The sequence below is a fragment of the Danio rerio genome, chromosome 8 (genome assembly GCF_049306965.1).
Source record: "Danio rerio strain Tuebingen ecotype United States chromosome 8, GRCz12tu, whole genome shotgun sequence".
In the NCBI taxonomy this organism is placed as follows: domain Eukaryota; kingdom Metazoa; phylum Chordata; class Actinopteri; order Cypriniformes; family Danionidae; genus Danio; species Danio rerio.
In genome coordinates, this window is record NC_133183.1 from 8,877,170 (window position 1) to 8,892,913 (window position 15,744).

At 35.3% G+C, this 15,744-nt stretch overlaps 1 protein-coding gene across 2 annotated transcripts in view; it reads left to right on the top strand.

The window, feature by feature from the left end:
- Window positions 1–6,142, top strand: part of ssuh2rs1 (ssu-2 homolog, related sequence 1) — a 37,750-nt gene extending 31,608 nt beyond the window's left edge. Inside the window, exons 11-13 of one of the 2 annotated variants that reach the window (XM_005166701.6) lie at window positions 1,164–1,269; window positions 1,356–1,463; window positions 4,843–6,142. In XM_005166701.6, the coding sequence (XP_005166758.1) occupies window positions 1,164–1,269; window positions 1,356–1,463; window positions 4,843–4,983 (355 nt within the window). In that variant the 3' untranslated portion in view covers window positions 4,984–6,142. 2 annotated transcript variants of the gene reach the window in all.
- Window positions 6,143–15,744: the final 9,602 nt, after the last annotated feature.

The window sequence follows — 15,744 nt, forward strand, 5'->3', positions numbered from 1 at the left end:
TGATTAAACTATACCTGTCTACTTTGGGATATAAAAACTCAGGATGCTCCCCCAACAACCGTTACAAATATGGGGAGGAAATTAGCTTCAAATAATAGAATACATTAGAACAGTGGTTCTCAAACTTTTTTCATCAAGTACCACCTCAGGAAAAAATTGTTTCTCCAAGTACCACCAAAATGAGCAATATTGAAATAAAGTAGCGTTGTAGGCCCAGTAAAGCAGCTACAACTCTGCACAGTTAAAAAAACGTGGCAGATTACCTCAGAAATATAGGCTATATGTCATATATGGCATATTATATCCATCATTTTTGATAAATTTTGAAATGTGTGTAGCATGTATATGACATATTTCATTCCTCCGCGTACCATTAAAGGAAGCCTGCGTACCACTTGTGGTACACGTACCACAGTTTGAGAACCACTGCATTAGAACATTGAAAATAAAATAAAAGGTTTATCCTATTAAAATCAATTTACCGATCACATACGTGTTAGCGTATGCATTAAAGTGTTAAAAGCATGTACATTTTTTTTTACTTTAATTATTCAGCGATTCTACCGCATACCACTAGAAGGAAGCCTGCGTACCATTAGTGGTACGCTTACCACAGTTTGAAAACTAATGACGTAGCATATTTATCTGCTAACATATTATTGCTTTTCATGCTTTAGAAGAGTCAAAAAATTACATACAACACCTTTAACTTTGTATTGTATATTTATTCCAAACATATTCATGATTTTTGCAGCGTGATCTTAAGTTATTTTGTTTGATTAGTTCCAGTTATGAATGAGGTACTGATTAATCTAATGTGCGCTAAATCTTATTGTATAGCATCCTATACACTCAGAAAACGACTTTCTGCTTGTTCAAACTACTTATTTAAATGAGTTGAAACAACACAATTCTTAAGGCTTTTTGGGACAACTTAATTGTTTCATGTTCAATCAACTTATATTTGCTTACTTAACTGATTTGTGTTGGGACAACATGAAGGAATTGTGTGATACCCAGCATTTTTTACATTGTAGGAAGTATTAATTTAAAAGCGTGATCTGTAAGGGGTTTACTCATTTATTTATTCTTATTTATTATGAAATTCAGAAGATTTCCAAACTAAATGTTCTCGCTCTGAAAGCTTCTTTTTACTATTTCAGGAGCACCGAGAAGGAAGACTTCGTAGCGCAGGATTTAAGTGGGCTGAAAGTGGAGAAACTGGAGAAGGTTTCAGGGAAGGAGCTTTTCAAAGACTCCCAGTTTATGGTAAGAGCAGACAGTACATGCATTATTACAGTGGCAGGTGTATTCTTATCAGATGTATGTTGACTGTGGGTGTGCGTTTACTGCAGGTCTATCCAGTGATGGGCTTTCCAGATGCTTCTGTTGCACAGGCGTCTCAGCGTATAGTGAGAGACCATCAGACGAAATTCGCCCAAACCTCCCGTATATTACAGCAGGTACAACTGTCTTTGTTTGCTACCAGACTACTTTTCTTTCTGTAATTGTACATGGTTTATTATTCAGTATATCAGATTAGACAGTTTAAAGGGTACCTATTATGCCTCCTTTTTACAAGATGTAAAATAAGTCTCTGGTGTCCCTAGAGCAGGGGTTCTCAAACTCGGTGTCCTGCAGATTTTAGCTCCAACTTGCCTCAACACACCTGCTAGGATGTTTATAAAAAGCATATAAGAGTTAGATTTGCTAGCCCAGTTGTGTCTGATTAGGGTTGGAGCAAAAATCTGCAGGATATCGGACCTCCAGGACTTAGATTGAAAACCCCGGCCCAAGAGTGTGTATGTGAAGTTTCTGCCCAAAATACCACACTCTTTAAAACTGTCTCTTTTAGGCTTTGATGTAGAGGTCTGCGCAAGACTCATTTTTTAGTCCTGCTCCTGCAAGGTTTTATTCCGCTCCTGACTGCTCACACCGCATATTCAGCCCTTGTTTACCCACTGCCCAACCCACCCCATTTTTTACTCGACCATTCCCACTAAATTTAGATCTGGTTTCCAAAATCTCACGTTTAAATTGGATACTACCGAAAGAGAGAGAACAGATAAAACTGTAGGTTGTGCAAGGATTGTAAGCTACATGTTTTGTTTGCTCCTTTGTGATGTCCTTGTGGTGTCACGAAATTCATGCTCAATTTCGATTATCGAATCAAAAAATGGAATCGTCGATGCTGCCACGCCCCAATGTCACATCAGCTTGGCTTGCCAAGCGAAAAACAACAACATTAACATTATAACAGACACTGTAAAATGCCAATTGCCAGCCACTAGACATTACTGACAGGGTATTCGAGTGTCAGAATGCTGTGGGACTGCTGTACAGGAGTTATTAATAGGGATTATAGATCATGAAATTTAGCTTTTTTTTAGCTTTTTTTTTTTAAAGCAAACGGTAAACACGAACGTAGTTCTGAATAAATTTAAACGTGTTTGTTTGTTGCAAAAATTCATAATAATGACAAAAAAAAAAAAACTCATTTGTGGATCGCCTTACTTCCGGGTTCAGCAATACTGCCGTTGTGGCTGGTGTATTCTCTGAAATTTTCTTACCCCTTGGTTTCAAGTGTGGTTCTGAAAAATCTTCGTTCGAAGGGCTATTCACCCCTTCCCCTTAGCCCTACGCCTTCAAGCTAAAGAGAACTGGGACACCCCTACCCCTTGGCATGCACGCGCAAAACGTGGGGTAGGGGTCAGGGGAAGGGCTAAGGGGTAAAATTGAGATTGGGCCTATATTTCCATTTTGTCAATTTTTTTCAAGCCTCATGTGGACAGGTGTTGAGAATTAGCAAGTTTGCTAAAACACTTAAATTAATTGGGTTGTCCAGTGTAATTGTGATGTCCTACAAATAAGTGTAGTTTATTTCCTATATAATTAAGTGATCTTAATTATCTGAACTACCTGAAATCTAGTCTTACTTTCTGCACAAACCAAACAAAATTCTAACTAATTTGCAAAATGTCTATGGTCTTTAATGTTCTCTAGTTGAGTGTGAGGTTTGGAAGAGATTGGTTTGTTCATTCTCAGATAAGGTAATGGATGTTTGGATATAACCGATCACAGCAGGCTTTCCAAACCTCAGACAAATCAGAGCAGAGAAAAGCAGAGAGAGACCTGATACATTTCAGATACTACAGAAAAATGTATATTATTAAAAGAGAATTAAAGTGCTGAATGGATCTAAACCTACAAATCTGGAAAATTATTGGCTTGAGACTTCCAGATTCATCCAGTTTCATCCATAAAAATAGCTCTTTATGCAGCTTAATGTTGCTAACTGGTAATTAGTAATTATATATATTGTTATGTATAGTCATAAACACACTTGTTTGACTGATTTCTGTCGTTATTCCAAGTCATTTCTCAGTAACCACAGAAAAGAGCTTACTTTCGCATTGCAAAACAACAGTGAAAGACCCTCAAAATAATGAAGAACCATTGTAATACATAATGGGGCACTTGCTTGAATTTAACTCTGCCAGTAACTACCATACCTGTCAACCCTCCCGTTTTTCCCGGGATTCTCCCGTATTTTACTGTTCTATCCCGTTATCATCCCCTGAAGGTTTTTTCCCGTATTTCTCCCGTCTTTTCTTTTCTCTGAACAGCCGATCTTCCCTATACGCAACCCATACCGCCGAACCATCAGGGGTCGCCCCTTGCTCTAAAACGTGAGCCTTCTGTGCTTTCGCTAACTTTAGGAATGAAAACTCTTATAAATAAATATTAAAAACGGCGCGATTCCATTTCCTTTTGATTACATGTGCCGTCGCCCATCCTATACAATCCTCTAAACAGTCATATAATAGTGCATGACTGTCAGCTGACGTGCTCCCTAGTGATAAATAGACGCTGTTTGCCAAACGGATTCTATACTCGCGGTTTGAAGCGGAGAGAAAGTCTGGCTTTTGGGTGCGTGTTTAAACACACATACACAAATAATTAATAATAAAAACAAATAAACATGTCGATCGTGGTGGGGTTTTTTCCCAAACACAACTAATTTCGTCTTAAATGAGCATGAAAAGTTAAAAAAAAGCAGTCGAATGCTTTCATTATAACGTTAGATGTGTGCATTTTTAAAGTGACACCTCTTATTTAATGTAATTTTAAAAATCGTGATAAATATAATAATATTAATATTAATATAATAATAATAAATGAGAGATTCATCGGTTGCTCTTTAATTAGAATGTGTAAGTTATACAGTGGAGAAACGAATAATGAGATTGATAGCTTGATTCTATTTTATTATAATAGCTATTAATTTTAATAAGCTGAACTGTTTGCTAATGTATTTGCTGTTAATGTAAATATTTATTTTTCTTTTGTTAATATTAATTTTAAAACACATTACTGCCCATTTAACTGTTTATTTACAATGAAACAGCTCCAAATGAACATATTTAGTAATTTGGGGGTTTTATTAAGGGAGGGGAGGTGGGGGTGTTGGGGGAATCCCTTATTATGGTGCGCATATCCAGCCTGATCTCACGAGAAAACGTAAGTATTTTACGTTTTGCCAGTTTAGTGGCTAATTCGTACGAGTTCAGTTGTACGAAATGGTACGATTTTAAAAAGGAGGCGTGGCACCTGACCCCACCCCTAACCCCAACCGTCATTGGGGGATAAGCAAATCGTACTAAATAGTACGAATTAGATCGTACGAATTCATACGAATTAGCCACTAAATGAAAAAGTTACGAATTGCCGTGAGATTGTGTTGGCATATCCCTTATTTTCACATCCCAGTGTTGGACAGGTATGGTAACTACATCAAATAATTGTATTTATTCTTTGTGTATTTAATCTGTCCTGTTCCAGAGGCAGACAATCGAGCTCATTCCCGTAACTAAAGTCAACTACACGTGGAAAGGAAACCCCTATGTTTATTATGTGTATGGGAATGAGTTCGAAGTGAACGCTGAAGACTATCCTGCCACCTGCTGCTGCTCTGTGATGTAACGGCCTGACCTGACGTACAGCTGAAGTACAGTTCTGGAGAAGAACATGAAACGCATGTGTCTCTTGTTTTCCCAGGATAAACAGGGCATTGCTTTTAACCCTTTGACCGTATATACAGTATGTAACACTTTGTATGACATCTAACTCAGTATGACCAAATGAACAACTAAACCTCATAGATTAACGATAAAGCTCTTATAATACGTGACTGTTATGTATAATCTGCAATATGAATGCATGAATAAAAAGGATATAATGAGATTGAGATCGAGTTTGGGGTGTAGCCACACTTTTCAAGGACAGTTTTAAAATAAGGATGTGCAATATTACAGTATTTTTGGTATGGATATAATTCAAAAGTCTGTCATTTCAGACTAGGGTGTCAAAAAACATGGTTTACAGTAACGCTTTTTCAGAGTATCAGGGTTCATCATACACATTTTTACTATTAAAATGTATTAAAATTATGAGTTTTCCGAGACTTTTAAGTACATTTTCATGACGAAATGTTTCATGTAATGTCTACATATGAATGTTAAATAATAAAAAAAACAATGACGTGCAAGTTTATTGCAGCATATCATAGAACACGCAGCAATCTATATAGTTTAAATTTGTTTTTATATCTATGTAAAATTGGTTTTGATGATGCTTAAACAGCACTAACAATGGAAGAGCAAGTTTTTGGCCGAGGACAGAAGAAAAACTAACCTATATTCAAGTTAGGGCTGCACAATATATCGTTTCAGCATCGATATCGCAATGTGTGCATCCGCAATAGTCACATTGCTGGATATGCAGTGTCGGGATTATAGATGAATATAGAGTTTAATCATAATAGAGTAAAAGTTTATCATCTGCATGCATTTTTAAAGAGATTACTTAGCATTTTCATTACACCCTTCACTTGTTTCAAACATTTAAAAGTTTTCTTTTTTTTTAAATGAACACAAAAATAATATAATTGTATAATATAATTGTATAACTCCTATAGTATAAAACAAGAGATGTGTGAGTAAATAGTGAGTAAATTTTAATCTTTGAGTGAACTGTCTCTTTAAGGCCTGTGACTGTAAACATTTCAATATTTCACATTTTAAAACATCATCCGGCCACAAGACATTTATTGTAACTTTAATAAAGAGTATATAATATACAATGAAGACTATGGAGTGTTGATTATGCAATATCTGTACCTGAATAGTGAATATCTGAAAACTATCATTCACTTATCTTTACTATGTTTCACCTGTTACAGCTCATGTAAACACCTTCATCATATCCATGTAAACAGTCACTGATTTGTATCTTTTCTAAAACTACAGTATAGTGTAAAAGCATGTTTATCACTAAAAACAAACTAACACAAACTAACAAAATTACATTTTAATTGAACATATCCCATCACATAAGGTAGGCTACAGTACACATATGGACCATTTCCACTGAAAGGTAGAGTACGGTATGGGTCGGTATGGATCACCTTTATCAAGCTTGCGTTTCCACTGCCAAAAGGGTACCCTTTTGGTGGGTGTGGTGTACGACAGAAAGTTTCAGTCGATATCATTCTCGCTCGAAGAAATTCAAAGCTGTACGAGTCGTTCACATATCATATGAGGAGCACTTCTCACAAAACAGATGCCTTACACACATAAATACTTGTGTATAAATGTTCATTACTAACCTTTCTATCAACATAATTTGATTATAACTACAGATCAATGCGAAATAGCCTACTGTAACGTCTGCGATTATATAAAATAAATAAATAAATACAACATATATGAACACATACAGTCTCTGATATGTTACTAATTACAAAAAACTACACACAGCATGCATCTAGTCCTTATTTGGGTTCAAAAGCAACACAAAATATAGTCCACAGTCAGAGCAAACCTCTCATCTGTGTCTGTAATCTTCAGCAGCACATGTAGCCTCTTGTTAGAAAGTAATTTCATCATTCCAAGTTCATAAAAGTCCATAAGGTGATGATAATAGTTAAACATGGCAGTTTGTTGATGTTTTAGGTTGCAGAAGCATCATTTACTGCTGTTTTCTTGGCTTGTCCTTTGTTTTTTTGCGCTTTACTCTGGACAAAAAGTCACTTCTGACAAGATCGGATATCAGAGCGCTTCAATGATCACGCACACCTTATTAACATGAGCTCAAAAAGTTTATTTTAAATATAGACGTGCGGCGTGAACGTGACACCGCTCACGATTTAGACGGGCTCGTAAAACCACAACAGGACACAGAAGATTATGTTCTTCTTGGGCTTGTGGCTGTACATCAAGACGACGACAAGATTTGTTTGAGCTCAGGTCGATCATGGCTCATTATTATTATTATATGTGAGCAATTCCATGCAAATGTCAACCTTACCATGAAGAAAATGAAGTTCTCACCAAAATACAGAAACCGTTTCTACATTTTTTATGTAAGCCAGTATTTTACAGTACTTTAAAAATACTCAAAAATGTCTCTGTCAGTGTTTTCAAACAATTATCTTTGATTTACCAAAATCACACAAGTGTCAATTTCACAGCTGTCACATCCATAACGCAGAGATGTCACATCCATAATGATGCTTTTCTCTCATAAATGCAAAAAGTCAAATAAAATGAAATCAACGATTTTTGTTCTATGTTAAGCCGACTACTATTCTTTTGATTGGCATTATTTCTTTTGGGTTTGTGGAGTTCATTTCATAGAATTTCTACAAAGTATGTTGTATACTGGCGAGGCAGTGGCGCAGGAGGTAGTGCTGTCGCCTCACAGCAAGAAGGTTGCTGGTTCGAACCTCAGCTCAGTTGGCGTTTCTGTTTGGAGTTTGCATGTTCTCCCTGCCTTTGCGTGGGTTTCCTCCGGGTGCTCCGGTTTCCCCCACAGTCCAAAGACCTGCGGTACAGGTGAATTGGGTAGGCTAAATTGTCCGTAGTGTGTGTGTGAATGTGTGTGTGGATGTTTCCCAGAGATGGGTTGAGGCTGGAAGGGCATTCGCTGCGTAACAACTTGCTGGATAAGTTGGTGGTTCATTCCACTGTGGCGACCCCGGATTAATAAAGGGACTAAGCCGACAAGAAAATGAACGAATGAATGTTGTATACTGTAAATTCGCTAACTTTTTTGTCACATCCATAACTCATGTTTATTTCCCTCATTTAAAATATAAAAATGTTAGCAGATTGATATTTTTCTGATCCTAGAACTCTGTGGTTAGTTGTTTTTGAAAATATAAACAGATTTTTCAATATAATGTTAACATATACTTTCTATGTGTATTTATGTTTTGAGTTTTTACTGCAATTGTCACATCCACAACGCTGGAGTTGCTCATGTTTATAGTATTACGGTGTAATGTCTCGGCTGTGGTTTTAAAAATGGCGCTTCCTTTGTTTTCATTCTCCTGCTTCCGCGTGTGATGTATCTCTGTAAACCATTAGTGTTCAGCTACGCATATTGCTCCTCCTTATGGTAACCTTTGGGCCTGTTGGTACCCTTTGCAAAAGGTGACCAAAAAGTGGTATGGTACGGTTTGCTTTTAGGTACCCTTTGACAGTGGAAACGGCCATAAAAGCGTACCGAACCGTACTGTAATGTACCACTCAGAGGAAACAGGCCACTAAAGTACAGCCAAACTGTAAAAAGGCGAAGCTGAAAATCTATGGTTAAAGCTCGACTCAGTGGCCAAAATCTGCTGGCTCACGTAGGTACCTCCACGGCAGCGTTAAGAAGGGCACCAGAGGAAACATTTTGAAGTGGCGACATCTGTAAGTGGGGAAAAAAAACTGCTTTTTAATGGGTTTGATGTGCTTCATCTTGTTTTAAATGAACAGCAGTTTCTCATTTAATTACAAAACCTGGTCTTGAGGTTACAAAGTTGTAACAGTAAATTCCACCCCATTTCTGAACTTATCTAGAATTTTAAAGAAGGTCGTCCTGACTCAAATGATCTCATTAAAGTATGATCTTATAGACAATTTCCAATCTGTTTTCAGGATTAGTCCTTAGACCATCCTACTAAAAGTGTTGATCAAATCATTATTAACAGTTAATTATAGGATGGCTATAGTTATAATTGTGTGTGTGTGTGTGTGTGTGTGTGTGTGTGTGTGTGTGTGTGTGTGTGTGTGTGTGTGTGTGTGTGTGTGTGTGTGTGTGTGTGTGTATGTGTGTGTGTGTGCGCTCTTTAATGGAAGATTTTGTGTTTTAAAAAAAACCTCAGTGGAAAGTTTGTGGTTAGGCTCACAAATACCTGATTGGTGGTCTTCAACAAAACATTTCCATATAAATAACCACAAACGCTAGGTAAAAAAACAGACTAAGAGATACAACCAACTGTTCCACTTGATAAAATTGTATAAAAAAATCATGATATAATACAGAGGGCAATGGAAAATGGAAGACATCGAAGTTCAAAGTGACTGCTGGAATATAAATTAAGCAAAAATCTGACCTAATTATATGAACTATTAGTTATTTAGATGTGTGACTGAGACCTGTTTCATGGTGCGTCACATGTGTGTGTGTGTTTTTTTTAAGTTGATTTCCTCACAAATATGATCTTCATAATGAAATGAATAATAAAAATAAAAAACAAAGCTAGCAGACATTTCATTGGTTTTATATTTTCTGTTAATCATTTATACACTGTTTATTCACTTGTTATATATATATATATATATATATATATATATATATATATATATATATATATATATATATATATATATATATATATATATATATTATTACACCAAAATAAGTTTAAATTTTACATTTTACATTTTAAGTTCTCAGTGGCTTTGGTGCATTTCTCACAACACTATTTACATTTGCACAACAGTTAATGCATTTCTCAAAACAATTAGTACAAACTGCAAAACCTAGCTGATCACCTGCAAAGCGCGTCACATGCTCAAAATGGATAGTTCATTCCTTAAAAGCAAGTATTGATGTCAATCAAAGTGTCAGTGTCATCAAAATGAAAAGTCCTGACACCATTGTTTATGAACAAGATAGTCAAATAGCTTTGTCCTGTTTTCATTATGACAGTTTACTCTGTAATTTCTTTCCAGTGCAAAAAAAACTCTTCCTGAAAATGCTCAAGACAGCACTGTATACTATTTGCACAGCCATTTGAAAACTAAAGTAAACTTAGACATCACTGCATTTAGTGAGGTATGTGAGAAGACACTGAATATGGATGTTTCACATTTTTACTGCATTTGCTCTTTGCAATTCTAATTTATTCACAGCATTGTGCAAAAGAATAAATACAGCCTTATTTACAACAAACATAAACTCTCTTTACTGTAAGCAGATCTGTGCACATATTGGACATATTGGAACTGAGCCTACAACATACACAGGTCTGTAAATCATTCATGAAATTGATCAATTTAGGAGACATTTTCAGGAAAATAAGCATTTAAAATCTTTTTATAAAATTTGCTTGACAGATTTTGACAACTAGTTCAATATTTTTATATGTAATGACTCAAGTAATGCAATGGTGACTGTTAGTTATATGGAGTGACTATTCAGCATTCACAAGTTTAGTTACTTTTGACTGACATGACATAAGCAGATAATCATGTTATAAACAGTAGAGAGTTGAATGAAAGCAATTGATGCATGTCCGAAAGCATTTGCAATTTGTTGTAAGGAATGAGAAACTGCTACTAGGATGTGCACACATGACTAATTGTTTTGAGAAATGCATGAACTGTTGTGCAAATGTAAATAGTGTTGTGAGAAATGCACCAAAGCCACTGAGAAAAACTAACTTAAAATGTAAAATTTAGAATAATTGATTAAAATGTAATAATTTTTTTTTATTAAAAAGAGCAATAATATTTAAGCATTCTGCTGAAGGGTGGTTTTAAAAACCACAAACTTGTGGGTTCTCCACGAAATTATTCATACAAATACACCACTCTGAAATATGTCTCTCCTACAATCACCCACGCCAGACCACGAGCTTTTTTACAACTATATAAACTTCATCTCACTGATTTCAGCAGCAGCTCTGAGACATCAAAAGGTAAGATGCATCTCTATTATATATACTGCAGATAGATAGATAGATAGATAGATAGATAGATAGATAGATAGATAGATAGATAGATAGATAGATAGATAGATAGATAGATAGATAGATAGATAGATAGATAGATAGATAGATAGATAGATAGATAGATAGATAGATAGATAGATAGATAGATAGATAGATAGATAGATAGATAGATAGATAGATAGATAGATAGATAGATAGATAGATAGATAGATAGATAGATAGATAGATAGATAGATAGATAGATAGATAGATAGATAGATAGATAGATAGATAGATAGATGGCTTTATCCCCGCTTTTCTTAACCACTTTTATGAAATAGCCCCCAGGTCTATGTCCTCAGCAGTAAATAAATGAAGAACTTTTAAACAAGTGTTATTGTAAGGAAAATAATTAAACCATTATGTTAAATAAATGTTAAAATAACCTTTTTAAATAAAAAGTTGAAAGTTTTATTTAGATGATTGTTGATGATTGTATGCGTTTTGGCCAGATTTAGTAGCAATACATGAACAAAATAAAATTAAGACCTGTTTAAAAAAGATTTCAGACCTACAAAACAATATTTCAGTAAATTTAAGACTTTTTCAAGTCCTAAAATTTGGATTTTGAGATTTAAGATATTTTAAGACTTTTTAAGACCCGGCAGAAACCCTGATACCGAAACTTCATACTAAATTTTTTGTTATCGTTATTGACAATGGTAAACATTCAATAAATATTGATACCGATTTTATTGCCAGGCCCTAATTTTCTCTAAAAAATCTAACTTTTGCTTTTTATTTCTGTGTAGCCCTCGATCCCGTATGGTGAGGACGATGAAGATCATGTGCAATCAAATGCAATCTAAATTTGTTCTTCTCTAGTGTTTAATGTACTTCACAAGTAAAAATCAGCAATGTTATTAAATCAGAGTCTTCTAGATAAATATGTTGATTTTATTCCAGATATCCCTGTGTCTACCATTACGGTTTACCAGCAGATGGAGGACAGAAATAATGTAATGGTGACGTGCACGTCTGAAATTATGCGTTATGGCGGTTTTAGCCGCTTGTCAGTTCAAAGTGATCAAAACCACACAAAATCGCATGTACTTTCAATGAATCATGTGTGTTTATGGTGAAAGTGACCACATCAGTGTCCTTTACATGTTTACATGGGTTTGGAAATACCACAGTCCTTCACAGTAAAACTTATGGTCAGTCTACTATGGTTTACATCAATTTTATAAAGATCCGAGTTTGAGAGTCAGCCTGTCAATAATTTTATGTCTGTAACATTTTCCTTAGTTTTGGATCCACATGAGGAAGGAGTCTCTTCCATCTACTTGGGCTTTTGCTTCTTCATTGCTGTTGGTCTAATCATCATGACTGTGGCTGTAATAGTGAGCAATGCCTGGAGCAAAAATGAAAGTGAGTGATTACAAGTTAATAACGTTATAGTCTGCAGTATTGCCCAGTATGATACACCAAGTTTACTGTGAATAATTTACTTTAACAGGTCCTGCAATCACATTTACCTACAATGACTACGAGGATGCCTAAAGAACTTCTCAAATAGCCAAATTCCTGATTCTGGTATTCATATACCATTTAACAGGGTTTCTGCCGATTTCACAAAGTTAAATTTAAGACTTTTAAAGACATTTTTAAGACCATTGTGAATAAAATTTAAGGATTTGCTTTTGAATACCCCAGTTACAAAAGATTTTCACTCGCCCTATTAAATAATGATTAAAAATTAATAAATTTAATAATACAATAATAATAATAATAATTTAGTTTGACTATTTATTATTACCTTTACATTTACATTTAGTCATTTAGCAGACGTTTTTATCCAAAGTGACTTACAAATGAGGACAAGGAAGCTATTTACACAACTATAAGAGCAACAATGAATAAGTGCTATAGGCAAGTTTCGGGTATGTAAAGTTTAAGAAGCAAAACATTAGTAATGTAAGTTTTTTTTTTTTAGTGCAGTTAGCGGTGGAGCCAGAGAGGGAATTGCAGATTAAGAAGGGAAGTGGAGACTAAATAATTAAGTTTTTAGTCGTTTCTCGAAGACAGCAAGTGACTCTGCCATTCTGATGCAGTTAGGGAGTTCATTCCACCAACTGGGCAGATTGAACGCGAGAGTTCTGGAGAGTGATTTCTTCCCTCTTTGGGATGGAACCACGAGGTGACGTTCATTCACAGAACGCAAGTTTCTGGAGGGCACATAAATCTGCAGAAGTGAGAGCAGATAAGAAGGAGCAAAGCCAGAGGTCGCTTTGTAAGCAAACATCAGAGCTTTGAATTTGATGCGAGCAGCAACTGGCAGCCAGTGCAAACGGATGAGTAGCGGAGTGACTTGTGCTCTTTTAGGTTCATTAAAGACCACTTTTCATATACATCCATTCACAAACCCAATAACCCTTGCCAAGAATAGAACAAAACATAGCTGTCAATTACTTCAGTCTCAGGTCAGTATCCTCAGCAGTAAATACATGAAGAACTTTTAAGCAAATGTTACTGTAAGGTAAGTAATTAAATGCTATTTTTAAATACAAAGTTTTAAGTTTTATTTAGATTAATTGATGGCGACTGTATGGGTGTTAATGGCCAGATTGGGTAGCTATACATGAACAAATGAAAATTAGGGCCTGTTTAAAAAGATTTAAGACCTACAGCACAACATTTTAGTAGATTTAAGACTTTTCAAGGTTTAAACATAAAATCTCAGCAAAATCTGTACATGTAAACAAACATTTCTGAGTTTATCTACAGCTGTAGTTTTTGAATGCATCCAGCAGAGGGAGATGAAGCTATGCTTTAATAATGCTGTAATGTATTTTACCAAACTGTTTTATTTACTCGTAATTAGGGCCAGACGCAATCTGCTGACATTTTTTGCTATTTCTGCGCAGAATTTGAAAATCTGTGAATATATGCAGAATTAATTTGGGAGTATCATAACTACAACCTTAATATATGAAATAAAAAGTAATAACTTTTTAACCTATAATTAATGTTTATAAATGCAAATCCTATTAGATCCACTAACCCTAACCCTAATCATATACATATTTTCCTAGTCAATTACTAAAATTAATCTAAAAACTAAATAATTATACATTTACACAAGTAAATAAACAGAATCAATGATGGGCTAAAAATCTGCGGAATTCTGTGCACGCAGATTCCATGTGGGCCTACTCATAACCAGCACATTATTATATTAAATAACGTACAAAACTGTTTGTGGCATTTACTAAGCAGGTCTGCTTCTTCAGGGGTCTTGGATACTAAAAGCCCTTAAACAAAAGCCAGACCACATTAAGTCAAAATGTGAAAGCCTAATAATAATTTCACATTGCTAAATTTAGTGAATTTTCCAGTATATACCAGTATTGTGCTTGTGCTCTGGGAAGCGTTAAAGGATTCTATTTGCAACATGCTTTCACTTTTGTTGAGCAAAGTAGCCAATCAGATGTGTTCATTTCTTCAATGCAATAGACAAGCAGAGGTGTTTGCATTAGTCAATATAAAGAAAAACACATCTGGCCACACCACTGTTAGACACAATAGGGATTCACTGTCTAATTTAAATAATGAAATAATTTAGTTTTTCAAGCTGCTAGTGAGGACCCATGGCCATATAAATGCTGCATTTTCCCTTGAAATTAGTTTTTTTCTCTTTTCTATTTACTATACTAAGTGGACTAAAGCAAGGTGAATGAGGTTCTAGGATATAATTGCCCTGTGTTTCATCAGTATTAGTCATACATGCAACAAACTTGTTCTGTGCTGAGCTGCCGGCCAGAATCTATACTCTAAAACAGCTGATGAACGTGGCACATTCACGTTTGCAAGTATACTGTAAATCTGGTCAAACCGTAAGGGAGAAAATTCTTCACTCGCTAGAGTCGCTAAGGTCTGCCTGCCGAAATCACAGATTAGCACCTTAGCAAAGCAATAAACTGCTGAATAATTAACTGAATGAACATATATGGAAATTATGATTGGCATCACATTGTTATAGGTAGACATGATGAACCAGCTGAATGTCAACAGATGTGGTTTTAAACGGGAACGTGCAATAAATGTGGATGTGGTCCACAGAACTGACCCGAATCAATGTTGTTCAAAAGTGAGATCTGAACCCATGTAGAACCGAGAAATGTCTTGAATATACCTGACAGACACACACACGCACGTGCATACGTACATGCATGCACGCACTCACGCACGCACACACACACACACACACACACACACACACACACATAGATCTCTACATTTTATTTCTTATAACTACCTTTTATTCATTCAATACTTTCATTTTATAACACAACTTGTGTGTGTGTGTGTGTGTTTATATATATATATATATATATATATATATATATATATATATATATATATATATATATATATATATATATATATATATGTGTGTGTGTGTGTGTGTGTGTGTGTGTGTGTGTATGTGTTTTTGTAACATATCAGAACACAAATCTGTATAATGACACAGGTCTGACACAGGTATTACAAAAAGGAGGTGAAATATGAGGACATTGGTGACGTCCTCATTTCTCAAAATGCTTATAAATCCTACAGGATGAGTTTAATCAGAGAGTAAAGCTGCACACAGACTCCTGTGATGGTTGGGTTTAGGGGTGGGGTGAGGGCAATATAAT